Source organism: Oryzias latipes, chromosome 3 (genome assembly GCF_002234675.1).
Source record: "Oryzias latipes chromosome 3, ASM223467v1".
In the NCBI taxonomy this organism is placed as follows: Eukaryota; Metazoa; Chordata; class Actinopteri; order Beloniformes; family Adrianichthyidae; genus Oryzias; species Oryzias latipes.
The window spans coordinates 38,104,780-38,132,257 of NC_019861.2; the positions used below are offsets into that span (position 1 = coordinate 38,104,780).

A 27,478-nucleotide genomic window follows, 5' to 3' on the forward strand; every position below is an offset into this window, starting at 1 on the left:
CAAAAAAATCTGTTATCTATCATATCAGAGTTCGTAACGGCCTGAAGCCTGCAAATCGGCGCCCCTGAAGCTGCACGCTCTTTAACCCTTGTGCTATCTTAGATGACCCCCCCCCCCCCTTCCATTGAGGTGTTCTCCCTACCATGACAAAGGTGGATAAAGGTGGAAAGATTTCATGTAATCCATGGACACCAGTGAAGATCACAAATCATTGAAGAAAAAAGGTTCAGAGCACTGTCTAGTGGGTCTAGATGACCCCAATCCCAATGTTGAAGGGCCTAGGTTAGCACAAGAGTTACAAAGGCGCCTTAAATGTGCGTGAAGGAAACAGGGAGGGGCAGGGGGCTCAGGCAGCGGGGGCGCAGCTAATGCAGGAAAACAGCTGCAGATCATAAATAAACTACAGATCATTTGTTTCTGAGAGGATGGAGGTTTATGGAGGATTTCTACTGTTGGTGTTGCACAAAATGAGTTCTATGATTTAGTTTGTAATGTTTTCTGAGACATTTCTAAACAGGATTTTCACAATAACAGGTTTTCTCTGATGGACGTCACACACCAAGACATGAACTGATTGCTAAAAACGCTGCAGGAGTCCAGCTGTAAAAAATGACAAAAGAGCAAAGAAAACAGAATGACTAGATTTATTTCTAATTATTAATATTTCCAGGCTTTGTTTGGTTCTGCAGCATCTTCATGTTTGTATGATTTTATGGAGAGCAAAATATTAAATGTTAATTAAGGTTTAACTTGATTTATTCTGGATTCATATTCCTGTTTTTATTCATATTTATGTTCAAAAAGTTCAGTTTCAAAGGTGTAAAAGTTTAGCTTTAGCGTGTTCAGTAAATGTTTTTCTTGTTCGGCCCAAAACCTAAAGCGTGTTCTGGATTTAGGCCCCCAGTGGGACTGAGTTTGACCCCCCTGTAGTACCATTTAATGAAATTCATGCATTTGGGGAAAATGACCAAATCAAAATACGGAACATAAAAGGATGTCATGGAGTTGTGCGTGTGTGGGGGGTCACTTGCCCGGGGAGTCAGTTAGTGTAGAACCGCCCCTGGCTGCAGCTCAGAATGGGACCAGGTTTCCTGTTTGCTCTTTCAGCCTTTGGGGGGTGGGGCTTACGCTTGGCGGGGCGGTCATGAATCCTGCAGGGGGCTCCTCCAAAGTTCAGACCAAAGCAGGAGCGGCGGCCGTCACCCCCTCCCCTCGGCGGCTCTTGTTGGCGGCGTCATGTTAAAAAATTAAAGCGGCGGCGCATCCGTCAGTGCGGCGCTTAGGATGTTAAAGCGTAACTCACACTTCAGGACGCTGACACCTTGACATCCCGGCACCTCTGTGCAGCAGCTGGGTGTGCGTTTGACATGTTTGTATTAACAACATTGTGATCTCGGAGGGCCATGGCCTCAGGCTACTCCAACAAGACGCTGAAGAAACCGATTTCAAAAGGAATAGCAGAGCAGCCCAGGGACTCGTCAAAACTCGCCCCGTGCTCTCGCCTGATAAAATCCATTACCCACAAGTGTATGTGTGGGGGGGGGTTCACAGGATCACCATCCTCTCTGCATCATGATAACGCCGCGTCTCCAAGCGCCTTCCTGCGCCGCTGCATTCTTCACGTTGCCATGGTGACGCTGAAACCGGCACAGAAGGCCGCAGAGGGGAGAGCTTCGGTGAGACGGACGATCCGCTTTATTCACGCAGGTTTTTATTTTTATTTATTTACTGAACCTGTCTAACAGCTGAGCAGACAGGAGCTGAAGGCCTCTTTGTTCCACAGATGTTACTGTTTCAACAGGGATTCTGGATCCCTGGACACAATAGGAGTGTATTTGAATAAACTCCTCTGTCATTTAGACAAAACTTCATTTGTTTTATATTAATGACATTAGTCTCCTTTTTGTTGGACGGAAAAGAACAAGAGGAAAGAAGGGAGGGATGTTGGAGAGGGGGGGGTAGGGACACAAAGAAAGGGGGAGAATGGGGGGGTTAAGGAGACCTGGAGGATGATTACAGCGGGGGGGGGGGGTACAATCATTCAGCAACAAGATGCTGGAGGTTCATCATCATTACTGTCTGGTGTAAATGTTAGTCACAAGGGGCGGGGCCTGTCCACACACATACCTGTTGACTCCAAAAAGCTTCAGATGCAACATGTCAACATCAACACAACTACAGTTCATGCACACACATGCGCACAAACCAACACACAATCAAACTTTGATAATAATACAAAATATGGATAAAAAAAACAATCTGATAAAAACAGAGAAACATTTAGAAACAGGGAAAACCTTCAGGAGAAGCTCAAAGTGATCCCACTCATCTGTCCGTCACCATCCCCATCACTTCCTGCTGAACTTCCTTTAGAGGCGGAGCTCTGGACCTGTGACATCACAAAGATTAGACTGTTTAGAACCTGAAAGAAATGAAGCAACAGCCAGAGGGAAGACTGGACAACGGCACCAGGGTCCCTCTGAGCTCCAGCCTGAACTTCAGGGGGGGCTTTCAGGATCCGGTGGAGAGCGGAGGGGGGGGGGGTTGAGGAAGAAGACCCCAATGCAGGAAACGAGTCCTAAAAACCTGACGAGGGAAGCGCTCCCTAAAACTGAAACATCTGACTGATCTGAAACTGGCCCGATGTTTGGAATGAAAATCCTCAGAAACGCCGGTCCAGCTCTGGTTCTGGTCTGATCCAGGTCTGGTTTCCTCTGATGGTTCTCCTGGTTCTGCAGGTGTGAAAGAACTCCTCTGGACTTCCAAAGGGAGGAGGTGAACCAAAAGGAGGAGGAGGATAATCAAGAGAGGAGGAGGAGAACCAAAGAGAAGAGGAGGAGAACCAAGAGAGGAGGAGGAAAACCAAATAGAAAATAGACAAATAAATGTTATGGCATGTTCGTGGGTCATGGCGTGTTCTGGCATGTTTGTGGGTCATGGCGTGTTCTGGCATGTTCGTGGGTCATGGCATGTTCTGGCGTTTTGGTGGTTCATGGCATATTCTGGCATGTTCTTGGGCCATGGAGTGTTCTGGCATGTTTGTGGGTCATGGCGTGTTTTGGCGTGTTTTGGTGGGCCATAGCGTGTTTGTGGGTCATGGCGTGTTCTGGCGTTTTGGTGGGTCATGGCGTGTTCTGGCGTGTTCGTTGGTCATGCCGTGTTTTGGTGGGTCATGCCATGTTCTGGCATGTTTGTGGGACATGGCGTGTTTTGGTGGGCCATGGCGTGTTTGTGGGTCATGGCGTGTTCTGGCGTGTTCATGGGTCATGGCGTGTTTTGGTGGGTCATGGCATGTTCTGGTGTGGTCGTGGGCCATGGCGTGTTCTGGCATGTTTGTGGGTCATGGCGTGTTTTGGCATGTTTGTGGATCATGGCGTGTTTTGGTGGGCCATGGCATGTTTGTGGGTCATGGCGCGTTCTGGCGTGTTTTGGTGGGCCATGGCGTGTTTGTGGGTCATGGCGTGTTCTGGCGTGTTTTGGTGGGCCATGGGGTGTTTGTGGGTCATGGCGCGTTCTGGCGTGTTTTGGTGGGCCATGGCGTGTTTGTGGGTCATGGCGTGTTCTGGCATGTTCGTGGGTCATGGCATGTTCTGGCGTTTTGGTGGTTCATGGCATATTCTGGCATGTTCTTGGGCCATGGAGTGTTCTGGCATGTTTGTGGGTCATGGCGTGTTTTGGCGTGTTTTGGTGGGCCATAGCGTGTTTGTGGGTCATGGCGTGTTCTGGCGTTTTGGTGGGTCATGGCGTGTTCTGGCGTGTTCGTGGGTCATGGCGTGTTTTGGTGGGTCATGCCATGTTCTGGCATGTTTGTGGGACATGGCGTGTTTTGGTGGGCCATGGCGTGTTTGTGGGTCATGGTGTGTTCTGGCGTGTTCATGGGTCATGGCGTGTTTTGGTGGGTCATGGCATGTTCTGGTGTGGTCGTGGGCCATGGCGTGTTCTGGCATGTTTGTGGGTCATGGCGTGTTTTGGCATGTTTGTGGGTCATGGCGCGTTCTGGCGTGTTTTGGTGGGCCATGGCGTGTTTGTGGGTCATGGCGTGTTCTGGCGTGTTTTGGTGGGCCATGGCGTTTTTGTGGGTCATGGCGCGTTCTGGCGTGTTTTGGTGGGCCATGGCGTGTTTGTGGGTCATGGCGCGTTCTGGCGTGTTTTAGTGGGCCATGGCGTGTTTGTGGGTCATGGCGTGTTCTGGCGTGTTTTGGTGGGTCATGGCGTGTTTGTGGGTCATGGCGCGTTCTGGCGTGTTTTAGTGGGCCATGGCGTGTTTGTGGGTCATGGCGCGTTCTGGCGTGTTTTAGTGGGCCATGGCGTGTTTGTGGGTCATGGTGCGTTCTGGCGTGTTTTGGTGGGCCATGGCGTGTTTGTGGGTCATGGCGCGTTCTGGCGTGTTTTAGTGGGCCATGGCGTGTTTGTGGGTCATGGCGTGTTCTGGCGTGTTTTGGTGGATCATGGCGTGTTTTGGTGGGTCATGGCATTTTTGTGGGTCATGGCGTGTTTTGGTGGGTCATGGCTAATCTGGCGTGTTCGTGGCCCATGGCGTGTTCTGGCATGTTTGTGAGTCAAGGCGTGTTTTGGCGTGTTTTGGTGGGTAATGGCGTGTTTGTGGGTCATGGCGCGTTCTGGCGTGTTTTGGTGGGTCATGGCGCGTTCTGGCGTGTTTGTGGGTCATGGCGCGTTCTGCCGTGTTTTAGTGGGCCATGGCGTGTTTGTGGGTCATGGCGCGTTCTGGCGTGTTTTGGTGGGCCATGGCGTGTTTGTGGGTCATGGCGCGTTCTGGCGTGTTTTAGTGGGCCATGGCGTGTTTGTGGGTCATGGCGTGTTCTGGCGTGTTTTGGTGGGTCATGGCGTGTTTGTGGGTCATGGCGCGTTCTGGCGTGTTTTGGTGGGTCATGGCGCGTTCTGGCGTGTTTGTGGGTCATGGCGCGTTCTGCCGTGTTTTAGTGGGCCATGGCGTGTTTGTGGGTCATGGCGCGTTCTGGCGTGTTTTGGTGGGCCATGGCGTGTTTGTGGGTCATGGCGCGTTCTGGCGTGTTTTAGTGGGCCATGGCGTGTTTGTGGGTCATGGCGTGTTCTGGCGTGTTTTGGTGGGTCATGGCGTGTTTGTGGGTCATGGCGCGTTCTGGCGTGTTTTAGTGGGCCATGGCGTGTTTGTGGGTCATGGCGCGTTCTGGCGTGTTTTAGTGGGCCATGGCGTGTTTGTGGGTCATGGTGCGTTCTGGCGTGTTTTGGTGGGCCATGGCGTGTTTGTGGGTCATGGCGTGTTTGTGGGTCATGGCGCGTTCTGGCGTGTTTTGGTGGGTCATGGCGCGTTCTGGCGTGTTTGTGGGTCATGGCGCGTTCTGCCGTGTTTTAGTGGGCCATGGCGTGTTTGTGGGTCATGGCGCGTTCTGGCGTGTTTTGGTGGGCCATGGCGTGTTTTGGTGGGCCATGGCGCGTTCTGGCGTGTTTTAGTGGGCCATGGCGTGTTTGTGGGTCATGGCGTGTTCTGGCGTGTTTTGGTGGGTCATGGCGTGTTTGTGGGTCATGGCGCGTTCTGGCGTGTTTTGGTGGGTCATGGCGCGTTCTGGCGTGTTTGTGGGTCATGGCGCGTTCTGCCGTGTTTTAGTGGGCCATGGCGTGTTTGTGGGTCATGGCGCGTTCTGGCGTGTTTTGGTGGGCCATGGCGTGTTTGTGGGTCATGGCGCGTTCTGGCGTGTTTTAGTGGGCCATGGCGTGTTTGTGGGTCATGGCGTGTTCTGGCGTGTTTTGGTGGGTCATGGCGTGTTTGTGGGTCATGGCGCGTTCTGGCGTGTTTTAGTGGGCCATGGCGTGTTTGTGGGTCATGGCGCGTTCTGGCGTGTTTTAGTGGGCCATGGCGTGTTTGTGGGTCATGGTGCGTTCTGGCGTGTTTTGGTGGGCCATGGCGTGTTTGTGGGTCATGGCGCGTTCTGGCGTGTTTTAGTGGGCCATGGCGTGTTTGTGGGTCATGGCGTGTTCTGGCGTGTTTTGGTGGATCATGGCGTGTTTTGGTGGGTCATGGCATTTTTGTGGGTCATGGCGTGTTTTGGTGGGTCATGGCTAATCTGGCGTGTTCGTGGCCCATGGCGTGTTCTGGCATGTTTGTGAGTCATGGCGTGTTTTGGCATGTTTTGGTGGGTAATGGCGTGTTTGTGGGTCATGGCGCGTTCTGGCGTGTTTTGGTGGGTCATGGCGCGTTCTGGCGTGTTTTAGTGGGCCATGGCGTGTTTGTGGGTCATGGCGTGTTCTGGCGTGTTTTGGTGGGTCATGGCGTGTTTGTGGGTCATGGCGCGTTCTGGCGTGTTTTAGTGGGCCATGGCGTGTTTGTGGGTCATGGCGCGTTCTGGCGTGTTTTAGTGGGCCATGGCGTGTTTGTGGGTCATGGTGCGTTCTGGCGTGTTTTGGTGGGCCATGGCGTGTTTGTGGGTCATGGCGCGTTCTGGCGTGTTTTAGTGGGCCATGGCGTGTTTGTGGGTCATGGCGTGTTCTGGCGTGTTTTGGTGGATCATGGCGTGTTTTGGTGGGTCATGGCATTTTTGTGGGTCATGGCGTGTTTTGGTGGGTAATGGCTAATCTGGCGTGTTCGTGGCCCATGGCGTGTTCTGGCATGTTTGTGAGTCATGGCGTGTTTTGGCGTGTTTTGGTGGGTAATGGCGTGTTTGTGGGTCATGGCGCGTTCTGGCGTGTTTTGGTGGGTCATGGCGCGTTCTGGCGTGTTTGTGGGTCATGGCGCGTTCTGCCGTGTTTTAGTGGGCCATGGCGTGTTTGTGGGTCATGGCGCGTTCTGGCGTGTTTTGGTGGGCCATGGCGTGTTTGTGGGTCATGGCGCGTTCTGGCGTGTTTTAGTGGGCCATGGCGTGTTTGTGGGTCATGGCGTGTTCTGGCGTGTTTTGGTGGGTCATGGCGTGTTTGTGGGTCATGGCGCGTTCTGGCGTGTTTTAGTGGGCCATGGCGTGTTTGTGGGTCATGGCGCGTTCTGGCGTGTTTTAGTGGGCCATGGCGTGTTTGTGGGTCATGGTGCGTTCTGGCGTGTTTTGGTGGGCCATGGCGTGTTTGTGGGTCATGGCGCGTTCTGGCGTGTTTTAGTGGGCCATGGCGTGTTTGTGGGTCATGGCGTGTTCTGGCGTGTTTTGGTGGATCATGGCGTGTTTTGGTGGGTCATGGCATTTTTGTGGGTCATGGCGTGTTTTGGTGGGTCATGGCTAATCTGGCGTGTTCGTGGCCCATGGCGTGTTCTGGCATGTTTGTGAGTCATGGCGTGTTTTGGCGTGTTTTGGTGGGTAATGGCGTGTTTGTGGGTCATGGCGTGTTTTGGTGGGTCATGGCGCGTTCTGGCGTGTTTTGGTGGGTCATGGCATGTTCGTAGGTCATGGCGGCGCAGCAGACGTGAAGAAAGCCGCTGATGGATTCGGCGGACCAAGGGGAGATGATCCTCAGCACAGAACCATGTTTGGAGAAAAGTGGAGCAGAAACACCCGACTGTCTCGTGGTTCCGCTTCAGCTCTAATGAAGATCAGCTTTTCATCTGTGACAGATTAGAACTTCATCTCCAGACAAATCGGATCTTTTTCTGTCTCTTCCATCTGAACGTCTGCAGGTCTGTTTGGGACAAACGGTCGGGACCGAGGCCTCGTTTACTAAAAACATGGATTGCTTTAATTGAATTTCCAGTCTCCTCCAGTGTGAATCAGCAGACTAGAGGTAATTCCCTTATCCACATCAGTGCGGAGCCTCTGCTGGGTGCGGTGGGAGGAGCTAAAGACCTGCTGTCTGCTGGCAGGATCTGCCACAACTGATTACCCAAGCTTTGGTAAATACCCCTGAGTTCCTGCCTCTGCACTCCCACTGAACCGAGGTGAGGAGGCGAACGCGCTCTGCGTGCTGCAGTGGGTGGAATGAAGACACGCCCATTACGACAGTGGGGGGGGGGGGCTTATTAGCTCCACATGACCTCACCATCTGGGGGAGGGGCCTGTAAAGTTTACGATAAAGCTTCAGAAGAACGTTCAGTTTTTCACCTCACCTGAAACTTTGACCCTTTGACAGCAACCTGAGAAAAAAATCTATTGTTATCGGCTTAACGAGTTATTCCTATGTTACTGAGTTACCGCTGCTATTTTTGAGATTACTGCACTTTGTATATTTACCTTGAATGTTCAATTCCGCTAAATGTTTCTCCCGTGGACTTTGAGGAAGAGAATTGGACGTGTAAACGCAGATCCATATTCTAGAGCAGGGGTCTAAACTCGCGGGCTATTTGCGGCCCCCGCCGTAATATGAAAGTTTAATGTTAATGCTGCCCGCCAGTCTGTATAACTGACACTTTTTCATTGTTGTGCGCGGAGCTGACGAACCAACCAATCACAGTGGGGTATATGACTCTTGGGGGCGTGGCATTGACTGGGCTTGAAAGCAGGAGAACATTTGACGCAGGAGACCTGACCGCACCCTCCCCGGAAAACACATGAAGGAGTTCCTTACTTTCCTTTTGAGAACGTATCTATTCGCTCGTAATTTTCTAAATCCATGCAATCCGTGCTGTACTTGTTTCTGGGTCGCATGGACCCGGAGGAGGGGTTAAGGTTATGGCTACGGTCAGGTGCGGGTGGCGTATAACCCCCCACCAAACGGTTCTCATGCACGGCTGTTATGGCACACCGTTCCTGCGGGAGGTGGGCCGGCCGAGGGGGAGGCGAAGCTGCAGCGAGACTGAAGGAGAACAGGAAGTTGTCATTATCATTCAATTTAGTCTTAATATTCCTCTCCCCCTCAGTACGATCTGTTATTATATCTTTTATATTGATTTTAATGTTTTGTGATGTATGTAGATTTTTTTAATCAATTGGTATTTTAAATTATTTTTAATTGATCGCTTAACTACACAAACCATCAGGACACATGTCCCACAATGCATTGTTTTGTAGTCATCAGGGCAGCTTTCGGTCAGTGCAGTAATAAATTTCCAGCTGCGTTCGCTTAGGTTTGCCCCTTGTTCCGCCCTTTTTCTCGTGATATTTTTGTGATGATTGACAGGTGATGTTGGAACAAAAACATATGTCTCACACCAGGTGATCTGTGCAGCGTTTCGTCCACCTGGGTGATCTCAAACACGCTGATTGTGCATCTTGGCTGCACATATTTGGTGTCACCAACATGAATGTCCATCCTTTTTTTTTAGCTTTTCTCTGAACTCAGGTATCAGTAACAATTGTTCTGATCTCCAGTGAACAGCGCCCGTTATTTTATGAACCAGTTTGAACTCAGTAAAAAAATATAGGAGTGGCTGACCGGCTGCTCTACAAGAACCTCTGACCGGGGTTTAAATGTGCAAAAAGCATAAGAAAAAAAATCCAAAAATGGTTTCTGAATTTTGTTTCTCCTTTACTGATTTGTGGTTTAAAGAGTAAAAGAGAGTAAAAAAGAGTAAACTAAAAATCAACACAGACTCTAAATTGGGAGCACATCCTCTGACTTCTCCACCTTAAATGTCAATAAGTTCAAGTTCAGTCCAGATTTACTGTCAATCATCTTTATCCACACTGAGGGTCTCAGCTGTTTGGGAGGAAGTGCTGCCAAGTGTCCATCAGTAAGAAGACAAGAGAAACCGTGTTCAGAAGAACCATTGATGGAGGTTACAGAACTGTAGAATTGGAGTCTTCTTTTGTGTTTAATAGTTAGAATTCAACAGTGTTAACTGAACTGTGTTAATAAGGACGTTTACGTTAGAAAACAGCAGATATAGAATAAATAAACAGAAATGTATTACTGATTTATTTTTATAGTTTTTAATTTCTAATTTATTTTATTGAATGAGAGTTTTATAGGTCAATTTTCTACAGAAAACAGTTACTAATAGAGTATAGTTAATAGTTTAGTATAGAATGTGTTCCATACAAATTTATTGGCTCTCACACACTCACAAACTGTGTGTGTTGAAGTTGCGGCCCTCCCTCAGCTAGACCCTGCCTTCTGTGGCCCCCAGGTAAATTGAGTTTGAGATCCCTGTTCTAGAGAGACTGAACGCGGATCTACATTCTAGAGCGACTGGATGCAGATCTACATTCTAGAGCGACTGAACGTGGATCTACATTCTAGAGCGACTGGATGCAAATCTACATTCTTGAGCGACTGAACGTGGATCTAAATTCTAGACTGACTGAACGCGGATCTACATTCTAGAGCGACTGGATGCAGATCTACATTCTAGAGCGACTGAACGTGGATCTACATTCTAGAGCGACTGGATGCAAATCTACATTCTTGAGCGACTGAACGTGGATCTAAATTCTAGACTGACTGAACGCGGATCTACATTCTAGAGCGACTGAACGTGGATCTACATTCTAGAGCGACTGGATGCAAATCTACATTCTTGAGCGACTGAACGTGGATCTAAATTCTAGACTGACTGAACGTGGATCTACATTCTAGAGCGACTGAACGTGGATCTACATTCTATACTGACTGAACGTGGATCTACATTCTAGAGCAAATGAACGTGGATCTACATTCTAGACTGACTGAACGTGGATCTACATTCTAGAGCGACTGAACGTGGATCTACATTCTAGAGCGACTGGATGCAGATCTACATTCTAGAGCGACTTAATGCAGATCTACATTCTAGAGCGACTGAACGTGGATCTACATTCTAGACTGACTGAACGTGGATCTACATTCTAGAGCGACTGGATGCAGATCTACATTCTTGAGCGACTGAACGTGGATCTACATTCTAGAGCGACTGAACGTGGATCTACATTCTAGAGCGATTGGATGCAGATCTACATTCTAGAGCGACTTAATGCAGATCTACATTCTAGAGCGACTGAACGTGGATCTACATTCTAGAGCGACTGAACGTGGATCTACATTCTAGAGCGACTTAATGCAGATCTACATTCTTGAGCGACTGAACGTGGATCTACATTCTAGAGCGACTGGATGCAGATCTACATTCTTGAGCGACTGAACGTGGATCTAAATTCTAGACTGACTGAACGTGGATCTACATTCTAGAGCGACTGAACGTGGATCTACATTCTAGAGCGACTGGACGTGGATCTACATTCTAGAGCGACTGGATGCAGATCTACATTCTAGAGCGACTGAACGTGGATCTACATTCTAGAGCGACTGGATGCAGATCTACATTCTAGAGCGACTGGATGCAGATCTACATTCTAGAGCGACTGGATGCAGATCTACATTCTAGAGCGACTGGATGCAGATCTACATTTTAGAGCGACTTAATGCAGATCTACATTCTAGAGCGACTGAACGTGGATCTACATTCTAGACTGACTGAACGTGGATCTACATTCTAGAGCGACTGGATGCAGATCTACATTCTTGAGCGACTGAACGTGGATCTACATTCTAGAGCGACTGAACGTGGATCTACATTCTAGAGCGATTGGATGCAGATCTACATTCTAGAGCGACTTAATGCAGATCTACATTCTAGAGCGACTGAACGTGGATCTACATTCTAGAGCGACTGGATGCAGATCTACATTCTAGAGCGACTGAATGCGGATCTACATTCTAGAGAGACTGAACGCAGATCTACATACTAAAGCTACTGAACGTGGATCTACATTCTAGCGCAGCTGGATGCAGATCTACATTCTAAACTGACTGAAGGTGGACCAAGATTCTACAGAGAGTGAACGCAGATCTACATTCTAGAGCGACTGAATGCGGATCTACATTCTAGAGAAACTGAATGCAGATCTACATTCTAAAGCGACTTAATGCGGATCTACATTCTAGAGAAACTGAACGCAGATCTACATTCTAGAGAAACTGGATGCAGATCTACATTCTAGAGCGACTTAATGCAGCTCTACATTCTAAAGCGACTGAACGTGGATCTACATTCTAGAGCGACTGGATGCAAATCTCCATTCTATAGCGACTGAACGTGGATCTACATTCTAGAGCGACTGAACGTGGATCTACATTCTAGAGCGACTGGACGTGGATCTACATTCTAGAGCGACTTAATGCAGATCTACATTCTAGAGCGACTGAACGTGGATCTACATTCTAGAGCAAATGAACGTGGATCTACATTCTAGACTGACTGAACGTGGATCTACATTCTAGAGCGACTGAACGTGGATCTACATTCTAGAGCGACTGGATGCAGATCTACATTCTAGAGCGACTGAACGTGGATCTACATTCTAGAGCGACTTAATGCAGATCTACATTCTAGAGCGACTTAATGCAGATCTACATTCTAGAGCGACTGAACGTGGATCTACATTCTAGAGCGATTGGATGCACATCTACATTCTTGAGCGACTGAACGTGGATCTACATTCTAGACTGACTTAACGTGGATCTACATTCTAGAGCGACTGAACTTGGATCTACATTCTAGAGCGACTGGATGCAGATCTACATTCTAGAGCGACTTAATGCAGATCTACATTCTAGAGCGACTGAACGTGGATCTACATTCTAGAGCGACTGAGCGTGGATCTACATTCTACAGAGAGTGAACGCAGATCTACATTCTAGAGCGACTGAATGCGGATCTACATTCTAGAGAGACTGAACGCAGATCTACATACTAAAGCTACTGAACGTGGATCTACATTCTAGCGCAGCTGGATGCAGATCTACATTCTAAACTGACTGAAGGTGGACCAAGATTCTACAGAGAGTGAACGCAGATCTACATTCTAGAGCGACTGAATGCGGATCTACATTCTAGAGAAACTGAATGCAGATCTACATTCTAAAGCGACTTAATGCGGATCTACATTCTAGAGAAACTGAACGCAGATCTACATTCTAGACAAACTGGATGCAGATCTACATTCTAGAGCGACTTAATGCAGCTCTACATTCTAAAGCGACTGAACGTGGATCTACATTCTAGAGCGACTGGATGCAAATCTCCATTCTATAGCGACTGAACGTGGATCTACATTCTAGAGTGACTGGATGCAGATCTACATTCTAGAGCGACTGGATGCAGATCTACATTCTAGAGCGACTGAACTTGGATCTACATTCTAGCGCAGCTGGATGCAGATCTACATTCTAGAGCGACTGAACGTGGATCTACATTCTAGACCAGGGGTGGGCACTGAGGGCCGCATTCCTGCATGTTTTCCAGCATACCCTGCTCTGGCATGTTCTGATTGGCTGGACACACCTGAACCAGGTAATCAGCCATGAGTAGAGCAAGACTATCTAGAAATCATGCAGACACACCGGCCCTCGAGGCCTGGAATTGCCCACCCCTGTTCTAGACTGACTGAACGTGGATCTACATTCTACAGCGACTGGATGCAGATCTACATTCTAGAGCGACTTAATGCAGGTCTACATTCTAGAGCGACTGAACATGGATTTACATTCTAGAGCGACCGAACACAGATCTACATTCTAGAGAAACTGGATAAAAATCTACATTCTAGAGCGACTTAATGCAGATCTACATTCTAGAGCGACTGAACGTGGATCTACTTTCTAGAGCGACCGAATGCGGATCTACATTCTAGAGCAGGGTGAGTCACGGGACTGAGACTGTAAAGCGCTTTGTGTAGGATGGTGAAAGAGGTGCTAAACACACTGTTTACCATTTCTACACTAACCCAGAATCCTCCACGCATGAAAGGTCTTTGGTTCAGGAAAAGCTTCATTCTTCTCCCTTTCAGTTTCAGGTTTTTTTGTCAAGGAAGTCTTTGCTTCTGGTTGTGCGATTCTGTCACCTTCAGAAGTTTCAGACCAAATTCGACCTTTGAGACCCCGAGAAGCATCAACAGTTTATTTCAAGGTTTGACATGGCGTCTCCTGCAGGAGCGGCCGCTCTTTGACTCGCCTCACCGTCGTCTGAACCACAAAGGAAAACGGCACAAATTGAAATCTTTGTTTCTGTTTCTATACATGAAAGTTTCTCAAGTTTTCAAAGACGGTCCTGGTGAAAGGCGGCTGTCACTCTCACAAATGGAGGCTCTTTGTGCGTTTGGCGTCTTCGCCATCGTCTCCGCTGTGCGAGGTGATTCCTGTCTTTTGTGGCGTTGTGTATACAGACAGGTTTAAGTGCGGCGGTGGAGCCGCTGTTCACCCGGCGTGCCTCACTTTCCCATGGCCTCCTCTCAGTGCAGCAGAGAAAAGCTTGTCATGATGAACCTTGACCCCACCCTGATCCACATCCACTCTCCATCAGGGAGCCAAACACATGCCTGAACAATTAACTCCTGCTCTGCCATCAATTTAGCCCAGGAGCCATAAAAGCCGGAGTCAGCCGGGATCAGGAGGAATGAAACCAGCAAACACAGAAGCCAGAAAGCTTTTCTAAAGCAGCAGATTGAAAAACAGGCTTTTCAGTCGCCGTGGAGGAACTGTCACCGCCGCATTGAGAGCCTCCGCTCTTTCAGCCTGTTTGTCTGAAGCGCTCAGCTGACAATGGCGGGTTCGGGGGTCGTGTTTATCCTGAGGCCGGCCTTAAAAGCTACGGCAGAAAAGGCATTTCCTACAGGGAGGCGGGCCGCGGTATTGATTCCCGCTCGCCGTGGGTCAGGCTCCATCTGCAGCCGTGGAGGTGCTGCTCCACAGCAAACCTCCTCCAGGTTCTGCACGTTCTCTGCATCCATGAACAACAAGACTGCTGTAGCTCCGCCCACCTCTGCAACAGCAAAACACCTCAGATTATCCATTACTGTACATGTTCTCTTCACTAGCGAACAATTCTCAGAGTAAACTGATTGACAGGTGAGTTGTCCGGGAAACCCCGCCTTCCCCCTGCAGCAGCTGGGATTGGCTCCAGCAAACCATGTGGTCCTGCAGAGGACGAAGCGGGAAAGAAGATGGATCTATGCCGAAGCGCTTCCGTGTTCTTATGTCCTGACTGGATCTGGTTTGGGTTCGGGTCTCTGAGCTTGGTGGTAAACTAGGGAAAGACTTGGGAACTCCTTCAGGAGGAGAAACAGGAGAACCAAACAGGACCGATGGTTCTGTTAGTCAACAACTCCGCTACCATGCAGAGGTGGGAGTCAGAAGGTGGAGGGGGGTGGGGGGTGGACAGGAAGGGACCTGACCTTTGACCTTCAGATTCTGTGTTTGACTTGTTTGATTTTAATTATCTTTTCATGCTTTTATTCTGAAAGTTTCTATGAGCGGATGTGACATCACAAACCTCAGGAAGCTTCTCCTCCAAAGAAAAATGGACCTGAACAATGTCAACCATTGTTCCATCTGCAGAGCTCTAGTTCCCATGGTGACCGATGTTAGCCACGCCCACATCAGTAACAGGCTGCTAATGTTCGGTTCTGAACAGGTTCTGACCCACTTCGATGGTGTTTTATCGTGTCTTCCTCTCAAACCTTCCTGACCTTCAGGTTTTTCCTTCTCTGTCGATAGACGTCAGTGATGGAAAGTCCTGAACTTCTCAGACGTGTGAAGAATTCAGAAAAGTCGCGTTCTAGACGCATGTTCTCTTCTTGGCCGGTGGAACTGCTTTTCTTCTGGGTCTGCACGGAACCAGCTCGCTTTTCATGCCGTTTCTAAATCGTCCTCTCTGAGCCCAGATGGATTCAAAGAAGGTTCAACCTTTCCTCGTCTTGGTCCTGAGCGCTCAGACCATGAACTCCAGGAACCAGAAGAGCCAGGACGCTCCTCCAGTGGTTCCTGAAGCAGCTGCAGCCGGAGTGTTGGCTCAACAGCAGAACCCAAGTTCTGAGTGCGACCGTTCCCTCAGGAGAATAAGGAGGAAGAGTTCAGCTCCTCATCGCTGCCTCGCCATCAGAGCTTTGCAGCGCCTGTCCGTGTTACGACTCACCATCCTTCCAGAAAATTCCTCCTGATCTCTTTGTTCAATAATGCATCAACAGTGTGTTTGTAATGTAAAAACGCTGGCTTTTAGCGGCGTCCGTGGGACAGTAATGCCACCTGACAATCGCTCCCTGCAGTCTGGAGGGAAGACTCGGCTTCTTGTGATTGACAAGGACAGACCGAGTCGACTTGGCGCTGTTTTGAATTGTCAACCGCAGCCGTGGGAATTGTGAGGAAGGATGAAACCGTGACATTGACTACAAGAAAGACGGCGGCATGATGAGCACGATTACAACAGCCAGCAAAGTCATTTAGGGCACGGAGGTATGAGCCCCTCCAAGCAGGACGTTCAAACATTGAGGAGCGTGCACGGAGGCGCCGTGTCAGTTCATGGCGTTGTCAGGAAAACACAGAACACGCCGCAGTTTACTGCAACGCGCAGCTTGTGGCTGTGAGCTCCACCACTACAGCCCTATGCTACGTCCGCCCTATGCTACGTCCGCCCTTTGCCACGTCCGCCCTATGCCACGTCCGCCCTTTGCTGCGTCCGCCCTATGCCACGTCCGCCCTATGCTACGTCCGCCCTATGCTACGTCCGCCCTATGCCACGTCCGCCCTATGCCACGTCCGCCCTATGCCGCGTCCGCCCTTTGCCGCGTCCGCCCTATGCCGCGTCCGCCCTTTGCTACGTCCGCCCTATGCCACGTCCGCCCTATGCCACGTCCTTTTGCGACGTCCGCCCTATGCCGCGTCCGCCCTATGCCGCGTCCGCCCTTTGCCGCGTCCGCCCTTTGCCGCGTCCGCCCTTTGCCGCGTCCGCCCTATGCCGCGTCCGCCCTATGCCACGTCCGCCCTATGCCACGTCCGCCCTTTGCCGCGTCCGCCCTATGCCGCGTCCGCCCTTTGCTGCGTCCGCCCTATGCCACGTCCGCCCTATGCTACGTCCGCCCTATGCTACGTCCGCCCTATGCCACGTCCGCCCTATGCCACGTCCGCCCTATGCCGCGTCCGCCCTTTGCCGCGTCCGCCCTATGCCGCGTCCGCCCTTTGCTACGTCCGCCCTATGCCACGTCCGCCCTATGCCACGTCCTTTTGCGACGTCCGCCCTATGCCGCGTCCGCCCTATGCCGCGTCCGCCCTTTGCCGCGTCCGCCCTTTGCCGCGTCCGCCCTTTGCCGCGTCCGCCCTATGCCGCGTCCGCCCTATGCCACGTCCGCCATATTGCCACGTCCGCCCTTTGCCGCGTCCGCCCTTTGCCGCGTCCGCCCTATGCCACGTCCGCCCTATGCCACGTCCGCCCTATGCCACGTCCGCCCTATGCCACATCCGCCCTTTGCCACATCCGCCCTTTGCTACGTCCGCCCTATGCCACATCCGCCCTATGCCGCGTCCGCCCTATGCCGCGTCCGCCCTTTGCCGCGTCCGCCCTATGCCGCGTCCGCCCTATGCCACGTCCGCCCTATGCTACGTCCGCCCTATGCTACGTCCGCCCTATGCTACGTCCGCCCTATGCCGCGTCCGCCCTTTGCCGCGTCCGCCCTATGCCACGTCCGCCCTTTGCCGCGTCCGCCCTATGCCGCGTCCGCCCTATGCCGCGTCCGCCCTATGCCACGTCCGCCCTATGCCACGTCCGCCCTTTGTCACGTCCGCCCTTTGCTACGTCCGCCCTATGCTACGTCCGCCCTATGCTACGTCCGCCCTATGCTACGTCCGCCCTATGCTACGTCCGCCCTATGCTACGTCCGCCCTATGCTACGTCCGCCCTATGCCACGTCCGCCCTTTGTCACGTCCGCCCTTTGCTACGTCCGCCCTATGCTACGTCCGCCCTATGCTACGTCCGCCCTATGCTACGTCCGCCCTATGCTACGTCCGCCCTATGCCACGTCCGCCCTTTGTCACGTCCGCCCTTTGCTACGTCCGCCCTATGCTACGTCCGCCCTATGCTACGTCCGCCCTATGCCACGTCCGCCCTTTGTCACGTCCGCCCTTTGCTACGTCCGCCCTATGCTACGTCCGCCCTATGCCACGTCCGCCCTATGCCACGTCCGCCCTATGCCACGTCCGCCCTTTGCTACGACCGCCCTTTGCTACGTCCGCCCTTTGCTACGTCCGCCCTTTGCTACGTCCGCCCTTTGCTACCTCTTCCGTTTGCTACGTTCACTGTTTGATACAAGCATTTTGTTTGGGGGGGGGGGGGGGGGGGGGGGGGCAGAAAATGTCATTAAAAACCAGAGCCTTTAAGCTCTCCTCTAGTTTTAAAACGAGCCTTAGGAACATAGGATTCCTAAGCCTAACCGATTCTGTGGGCCTTAAGCACCGGTGTGGAGTGTAGGGACTTCAAAGTTTGTCTATGTACGGTTCTAAAATAGTGTTTTACTTCCTCATAACAAAAGCAGTTTTTCCAGGAGCTTGGAATAGGAGACGCCGAGGTTCCTGAGACCGGACACAGGAGCTCGGTGAACCGAGGCGTCTGTATAGAGGCGGCAAAGCTCTTCCTGTGACCTGGAGGGTCACTCTGGTCGAGCTTCTTCACAGCGACTCAGGGGGCGGAGACACACAAGTGTGATGCTGCGTCATTTCAGGTATGGCAAGCGTGCGCAGACCCTCGTGCGCGGACCCTCGTGCGCGGACCCTTGTGCGCCCGCCCTCGTGCGCGGACCCTCGTGCGCGGACCCTCGTGCGCAGACCCTCGTGCGCCCGCCCTCGTGCGCGGACCCTCGTGCGCGCACCGTTGGGCATGAGCACCTGTCAGGCGCCAACTGAAGTGTTAAGTGCACAAATTGTGGAGGCGGGGGTGATGCTTCAGTGGGGGGGGGAACTCCGGGTCTTGGTGTCGTGTCAGGGCCTGGCATATCATGCACCACCAGCACCACCACCCCCAGCCAGCCTGGAGCTTCTTGGGGGGGCACAGTAGCGGTTATTTACTGGACGTCAGCCTCGTTTCTTCAGATTCATGCTGGCTGGCCTTCACAGGCCACAGGGAGGTGTGCCCCCCCCCCGTCATGTGGTTGCTGTGGGGGCCATAGAGGGAAAACCATCTCTGACAAACGTTTAGATCATTTATTCAGAGCTGGGGTGTCAGCCACAAACCAGATTAAGGCAAGTTCAGTCAGGGAGCCGGGGAGGGGGGCCAGTGTCATGGGGGGGGCCTCTGACAGTGATGCCGCATGAAGGCCCCACTGTGAACAGTGTGAAACTGTAAAACGTGGGATAAACTGAGCGTGCTGGGGGGGGTCTTGCTGGGGGGGTTTGTTATGACTGCAGCCGAGAAGCATGATGGGAACTGACAGCAGCACCGGGGGACACAGATGGGGGGGGGGGGGGGCAGACCAACACAGAGGTCATCTGGAAACAACACAGGAGCTGCATGGAAGCCCCCACTGTTTTGTTTGCCTCTGCTGCCCCCTACTGGACCAACCGCAGCTGTACGACCAAGTAAAACATGAACTCAAAAGGATCACGAATACAAAGAGTTCAATAGGAAAATACTAAAATGAACTAACAAACTGACTAAGCTATACTGGCATCCCTGCCCTTAGACCCCCCTTCTCTGGAAGGAAAAACTCCTAAAGAAAACGGATTCCGGAAAAAAACGAAGAACCATGATGAACAGAACCTGGTAGAAACCCAACCTGAACCGGGTGGGTTCTGGTTGAACACGAGCACGCTGGGTGTTTCATTATTGGTTCTTTGTATTCATGTCTGTGAGCACCAAGTCTTCTATAGATACTGTCAGTTTGTGCATTACAATGTAAAACTCGTTGATTTTCATTAAAAGAGCTTTGATTATTTCACCACATGGAATTAGAATTATTCAAACACCTGTTGATCCTGAACTCTCATCTTCATATCCTGAAATAAGAGTTTCTGTCTACATTGTCATGAATATTTGAATATCTGAACATTGTTTGAGCTCATTACTGAACCCGTTCCAGAGTTTAGAGCCACACACCGACACACAGAAACCTTTCTTTGTGTCATCCCCTCAGAAACTCTAAAGTATTTTATGATCTTTCATATTCCTACCTACTCAGTGTTTTATCGGTTTGGATGAACACAGAGCTGATATCCTGGAGATGGAAATGTTTTTAGATCAGTGAATGAGGACACTTTCCCACGGCACACTGGTTGAAAAACACTGCGTTAGAGGCTCAGAGATACTATTAATGACCTTTTTCACTACGGTCATATCTATATCCTCACAATCTTTTGAGTTTTTCCTCTTGAATTTCTTTACAGTGATATCAGCTCATTTTCAAGGACTGAGTGAATCTGGCTAAAACTCATTAACGTTCACATCTGTTCCATCAGGAGTTTCTGTCAACCCCGACTGTAAAAGCTACACGTCCATCACAACAGGCACTCGGCTCCAATCATCAACCTCAACTCTGTGTTGTGGTTGTGTTGTCAGGAAACCACATGGACAAAGTTACACAAAGAAATTCTAGACTTTGTAAATCAGGATTGTTTTGATCTTTATGTTGCACCGACAAACATGATAACTGCTGTGAAGTCAACGTTTTCTAACACAGTAGGCCTGCACAATATACCGTAAATTTATCGTTATCGCAAAATCAAGCAGTGCAATATCCATGTCAGAAAAATCAGCTAAAATCGCAAGAAATGGTTACCTTAAATGTGCTAAAACAATCCTAAGGCAGCTTGAAGCATTAACAAATCCAATAAATCCATTTATACATTTGACCAATCAGATGAGCCCTTTCATGTTAGATGTTTGCCTCCAGCGTCAATGAGGCTCATTTGGAGGATAACTTTTTAAACTGGTGTAATGAAATAGTAATGATGTTTTTGATTGTTTTTCTATTTGTTTATATACTGCAAATTATATCGTTATCGCAACAATGATCACTAATATCGCACATCGCAAGTTTTGCTCATATCGTGCAGAACTATAACACAGGATCATTATTTGCAGTACAATACCATAGCGATGACACTGGGGGCCGGTTCAGCTCGTGCTGGTTTGCGGCGCCTTCCGTCCGTGGAACCAGGGTTCGAGTCCGGGCTGCTCCTTGTTCCCTTCTCTGCTGCTGTGCCGGTCCAAAGCCCGGATAACTTGAGAAGGTTGCATCAGGAAGGGCATCCGGCGTAAAACCATTGCCAAGTCTAGCATGCGACTCATCCTTGAGGGAGGGTTGTTTCGCTGTGGCGACCCCTGATGGGAGAAGCCGAGAGTGAAAGACGACCATAGTGATGACACCACAGCAGACGTGACGAAAAGGCAAGGCAAGTTTATTTGTGTAGCACAATTCTACACAAAGTAATTCAAGGTGCTTCACAAAACAGAAAAATGCATTCAAATCACAAAACATCATAGAAATAATCAACGTAAAATTTACTTTAAAAGAAAAGAAAAACTTAGAAAAGTGATTTAAAAATAAAGGAAAGGAAAGAAAAGTGCAGATAGGACCTTTCAGTCATATACACGGCTAAACAGAAATGTTTTAAGTCTAGATTTGAACATGAACACAGAAGAGGCCTGTCTTACGACTTCAGGGAGGCTGTTCCAGATTTTAGCTGCAGAATATTGAAACGCTGATTCCCCTTGTTTAGTTCTGACTCTGGGCATCAACAGGAGGCACAATAGATGCAAAACCAATACAAAAATAAGTAAAATAAAAAATAAAATCGTACATGCAAGAACACGGCACAGCAGACTCTGTCTACGACGGACTTTTAGGGCCAGTTTACAAAAAAAAAGTCGTAGATTAACGAGGAAAAAACACCAAAGTTTTCTTTTTATCTGAACCTAGCTAGAAGATGAAATATGTGGAGCCTTTTGTGAAGCTTTATTTCCGGATAGGTTTAAAAAACAAAGAGATTCTGAACCTTTTGGCGACTCAAGAATCAGATTATTTTCATTTTCAGTGGAGCCGGTTTTCTGGGGTTCCGTGTCGGTAAAGCAGAGTGTCATCTGTAAAATAAGGAGCTCAGAGACACGTTTGGGTGTAGAGGACCGCTGCTGCCTTCATTCTCCTTTTTATTCACAAACCCTGAAGTTCATCTGTCACCTTACGCCATGAACCTGTCATCCCAACACCAATGCAGAAGTAAACAGTGTTCCATACGCCCCCTCCTGCAGATGAAACGTCCCATTTCAACATAAAACAATAAAGAGTCTGTTATATTAGCATTAATACGTTGAAAATGCCATAAAGTGCTGCTTCTCAGACAGAAGCGTCACACAAACGTAGAGATCTGGTCTTTGTGGAGGAAAGCATTGAAGTGGACGTCTGTCTGCAGGGACACAGACGTCTTCATCAACGGCTGCAGAGATCCTGCAAGCCGCCAATCAATAAATAAAACATTAATAAATCATAAATCAAACAAATGAGCTTCCAAACATTTGGAACGTTATCAAAAAACATTCAGCTCACCTGTTCTACTGAGTTTAGTGGGTCTGCTCTGCTGCTGCACTGCGTTCACCTGCTGCTCTGTTCCTCACCTCCACTTTAATCTCCTATTTATGTCTTAAAATCTCGTAATTTTTCTTTTCTTTTTTTTTGGTGGCTCTAAAACTCCGTTTGTCAGATACGGCACTTATAAAAATAATGTCCAACATAAATGAGGGGAAGTGACTTTAACAAAGAAATAAACAAAATAGAAAGAAGTAGTCCGCTCTGCACTTGATTAATCAATTATGCCGCGTGAGGACAAACAAACACAACACTAAAAAAACTTAAACATGACACAGTATTCCAACACTAAAAACAGAAGAAGCACCATATCAAAAACATTTGATAAAAAATTACCCATTGTTTAAAATATACCTCTGCTGTGACAAAACAAGTGTAAAATACTAGCTGGTGCGTCGCAAAACCTCACGAGTCTGTAAAACCCCGATAAAACAGGATCCACCTCTGCAGTGATGCTGTCATAAATAAAAATAAAACATTGAGCACTGCTTAAAAACATCCTCCACGGGGAAGGAGAAAGCAGTCTTACCGCACTATCAGCTCGAGCCAACTACGCTGCTCCCTGAGCCAACCAGCTCTCTCACAGGAAGCTAGCACCATGGCAACCACACATCAACTTCCGGTTTATACCCTCTGCACCATGGGTGTAGCGACCAATGAGTGAGGTAGCGACACCCTCAGGTGTCTCCCATCACATCTGGGCTCATTTAAAACTTTCTAAAAAAAAACTCTGGCAAATTGTTTTGTACCATTTCTTCTATGTTTTTGACAGAGATTAAAATGAAAAACGAGGGGAAAAGTGCAGACTCAGCGGAAGTCGAACTTCGTTTTATTTTGAAAAGCGGAAGTTGAGCCGTCCCATCTGTCATTCTTCCACGCGCTCTCTGGTATTCTCGGCCGTACTTGCGTCATGTTTGGTTCGTACGTGTGTCATAATGTGTCCGGTCCCGTCATCTCTCCTCCGGTAAGCGGCGGAGCTGCAGACGCAGTGCTGAGGCCCGGACTGCTGCCAGCGCGAGCGCTCACCGGAACATGGCTCGTCCGCGGCCGCGAGACTTCAAGGCGGGAGACCTGGTCTTCGCCAAGATGAAAGGATACCCGCACTGGCCCGCGAGGGTGAGTGGGGGCTGAGGGGGCGTGGGAGGCGGGAGCGTTTGGTTCCGAAGCCCCGCCGCTGAACTGCAGGACGCGGTTCGGCGGCGGGTTCGGTTGGATCCGGGCGTCTTGAGTGATGAGATCCGCGGTTCTCCATCAGTTTGTCCCCATCGAAGCTCACGTGTTTTCGGGGTAAAGAAGCCAAATTCCCGCTAAAACCCACGTGTTCTTGGCGGTAAAATGAGAAATGCGGCTTTTAGTTTGAAGTAAAAATCTTTTTTTATTTTTTATTCAGAGGTGAAAATGTGAGACATTAAAGACTCATTTTATCAACACCAACAAAATGTCAGGATTTTGTAAACATTATTTTCTTTATTCTATAAACATCGTTTGAATCATTAGTTGGTTTTTTTAATGTTGATTTGAGTCCTTAGTGTCGCCATAGAAACCAGTCAAACTTCCTGTCAGAGGAGCCTCAGCTCTGTGGACGTGTGGAACCTGGAAACTGCTGCTTCTGTGGAGGCCATGAACATCTGTCCAGCTGAGGTTCCTGGGACACGCCTCCTGAACCAGAACAGCCTCCATCACTTTTATTGTGGTGGGACAAATGTCCAGCATCAGCGGTGGTCACTTTGGATGGCGCCCTCTTCAGGTCAAACCGCTGTATCACTTTATTTTTAACTCTTCTCTCTGGTCTTTCAGATCGACGAACTTCCTGACGGAGCGGTCAAACCTCCCTCCAACAAACACCCCATATTCTTCTTCGGTACCCATGAAACGTACGTCAGCATGTCGGTTTCCTCTTGAAAGAACGCCGTCAGTGGGGTATCTGTTCCCGCCGTGATGCTGCTGAGAAGCAGGGTGGACACAGCTTCAGGTGTTCAGGGATTTGCAACCGGAGACCTTCCAGTGTAATCAGAGGGAATCAAACCTCTGCAGCCACGAGGTCACAGGATATGGTGACCTCAAAAGGGATTGGATGGGTTAAGGAGCTGGATGGATGGATGGATGATGGATGGAAGAGTGGATGGATGGATGAGTGGATGGATAGATGGATGAAAAAATGGATGGATGGAATGATGGATGGATGAATGGATGGATGGATGGATGAGTGGATGGATGGATGGATGGGTGGATGGATGGATGATGGATGGAAGAGTGGATGGATGGATGAGTGGATGGATGGATGAGTGGATGGATAGATGGATGAAAAAATGGATGGATGGAATGATGGATGGATGAATGGATGGATGGATGGATGGATGAGTGGATGGATGGATGGATGGGTGGATGGATGGATGATGGATGGGTGGATGGATGGATGGATGGATGAATGAATAAATGATGGGTGAAAGAGTGGATGGATGGATGGATGAGTGGATAGATGGATGGATGGAAGAGTGGATGGATGGAAAGATGGATGGATGAGTGAATGGATGGATGGATGAGTGGATGGATGGAAAGATGGATGGATGAGTGGATGGATGGAAAGATGGATGGATGAGTGAATGGATGGATGGATGAGTGGATGGATGGAAAGATGGATGGATGGAAAGATGGATGGATGAGTGGATGGATGGATGGATAATTGGATGGATGGATGGAAAGATGGATGGATGGATGGAAAGATGGATGGATAAATGGATGGATGGATGGATGAGTGGATGGATGGAAAGATTAATGGAAGAGTGGATGGATGAGTGGATGAATGGATGGATGAGAGAGTGGATGGATGGATGAGTGGACGGATGGATGGATGAACGGATGGATGGATGGATGAACAGATGGATGGATGGATAATTGGATGGATGGATGGATGGATGGATGGAAAGATGGATGGATGGATGGATGGATGGATGGATGAGAGAGTGGATGGATGGATGAGTGGACGGATGGATGGATGAACGGATGGATGGATGGATGGATGGAAAGATAGATGGATGGATGGATGGAAAGATAGATGGATGGATGGATGGATGGATGGATGAGTGGATGCATGGATGGATGGAATAGTGGATGGATGGATGGATGGATGGATGGAGAGATGGATGGATGGAAGAGTGGATGGATGAATGGATGGATGGATGGATGAGTAGATGGATGGAAGGATGGATGGATGGTGGAAGAGTGGATGGATGGACTGATGGATGGATGGAGAGATGGATGGATGGAAGGATGGACGGATGGATGAGTGGATGGACGGATGGATGGATGAGTGGATGGATGGATAGATGGATGAATGGATGGATGGATGGACGGATGAGTGGATGGATGGATGGATGGATGGATGGTGGATGAGTGGATGGATGGATGGAAAGATAGATGGATGGATGGTGGATGAATGGATGGATGGATGGAAAGATAGATGGATGGATGGATGGACGGATGGATGGATGGATGAGTGGATGCATGGATGGATGGAATAGTGGATGGATGGATGGATGGATGGATGGATGGTGGAAGAGTGGATGGATGGATGGGCAGATGGATGGATGGATAGATGGACGGATGGGTGGATGGATGGATGAGTGGATGGAAAGATGGATGGACTAATGGATGGATAGATGGACGGATGGGTGGATGGATGGATGAGTGGATGGAAAGATGGATGGATAGATGGACGGATGGGTGGATGCATGGATGGATGGATGGATAGATGGATGGATGAGTGGATGGATGGATGGATGGAAGAGTGGATGGATGGACGGATGGATGAGAGGATGGATAGATGGATGGACGGATGAGTGGATGGATGGAAAGATGGATGGATGGTGGATGGATGGATGGAAAGATAGATGGATGGATGGTTGGATGGACGGATGGATGGATGGACGGATGGATGGATGAGTGGATGGATGGAATAGTGGATGGATGGATGGATGGATGGAAAGATGGATGGATGGATGGATGGACGGATGGATGGATAGATGGATGGATGAGTGGATGGATGGATGGATGAGTGGATGGATGGAAGAGTGGATGGAAAGATGGATGGATGGATGAGAGAGTGGATGAATGGATGAGTGGACGGATGGATGGATGAACGGATGGATGGATGGATGAACGGATGGATGGATGGATGGAAAGATGGATGGATGAATGGATGAGTGGATGGATGGAAAGATTAATGGAAGAGTGGGTGGATGAATGGATGGATGGATGGATGAGAGAGTGGATGGATGGATGAGTGGACGGATGGATGGATGAACTGATCGATGGATGGATGAACGGATGGATGGATGAGTGGATGGATGGATGGATGGATGGATGGAAAGATTAATGGAAGAGTGGATGGATGAGTGGATGGATGGATGAGTGGACGGATGGATGGATGGATGGAAGAGTGGATGGATGGATGAATGGACGGATGGATGGAAGAGGGGATGGATGGATGGATGAGTGGAAGGATGGATAGATGGATGGATGGAAGAGTGAATGGATGGAAGGATGGATGGATGGATGGATGGTGGAAAAGTGGATGGATGGATGAATGGATGGATGGAGAGATGGATGGATGGATGGATGGATGGATGGATGAAAGAGTGGATGGATGAATGGATGGATGGATGAGTGGATGGATGGAAGGATGGATGGATGGTGGAAGAGTGGATGGATGAATGGATGGATGGACTGATGGATGGATGGAGAGATGGATGGATGGAAAGATGGATGAGTGGATGGATGGACGGATGGATGGATGAGTGGATGGATGTATAGATGGATGAATGGATGGATGGATGGACGGATGAGTGGATGGATGGAAGGATGGATGGGTGGATGAGTGGATGGATGGATGGAAAGATAGATGGGTGGATGAGTGGATGGATGGATGGAAAGATAGATGGATGGATGGATGGATGGAAGGATGGATGGATGAGTGGATGCATGGATGGATGGAATAGTGGATGGATGGTGGAAGAGTGGATGGATGGACGGATGGATGGATGGATAGATGGATGGATGAGTGGATGGATGGATGGATGGAAGAGTGGATGGAAAGATGGATGGATGAATGGATGGATAGATGGACGGATGGGTGGATGCATGGATGGATGGATAGATGGATGGATGAGTGGATGGATGGATGGATGGATGGACGGATGGATGAGTGGATGGATGGATGAGAGGATGGATAGATGGATGAGTGGATGGA

General features: G+C 49.4%; 1 protein-coding gene and 1 long non-coding RNA gene across 4 annotated transcripts in view; one reads left to right on the plus strand and one right to left on the minus strand.

The window, feature by feature from the left end:
* Positions 1-791: 791 nt before the first annotated feature.
* Positions 792-23,025, minus strand: LOC110014664. Its single transcript, XR_002873011.1, has 3 exons — positions 22,760-23,025; positions 20,738-20,969; positions 792-2,389 (listed from the first exon to the last, which is right to left on the minus strand). It is a non-coding gene; the product is annotated as an uncharacterized LOC110014664 (long non-coding RNA).
* A 129-nt stretch (positions 23,026-23,154) lies between these two features.
* LOC101175133 (hepatoma-derived growth factor-related protein 3) overlaps positions 23,155-27,478 on the plus strand; it is a 17,538-nt gene continuing 13,214 nt past the window's right edge. For all 3 annotated transcript variants that reach the window (XM_023953814.1, XM_023953815.1, XM_023953816.1), the window contains exons 1-2: positions 23,155-23,346; positions 24,028-24,104. In XM_023953814.1, coding sequence (XP_023809582.1) covers positions 23,263-23,346; positions 24,028-24,104 — 161 coding nt within the window. In that variant the 5' untranslated portion in view covers positions 23,155-23,262. The remainder of the gene's footprint in view (positions 23,347-24,027; positions 24,105-27,478) is intronic.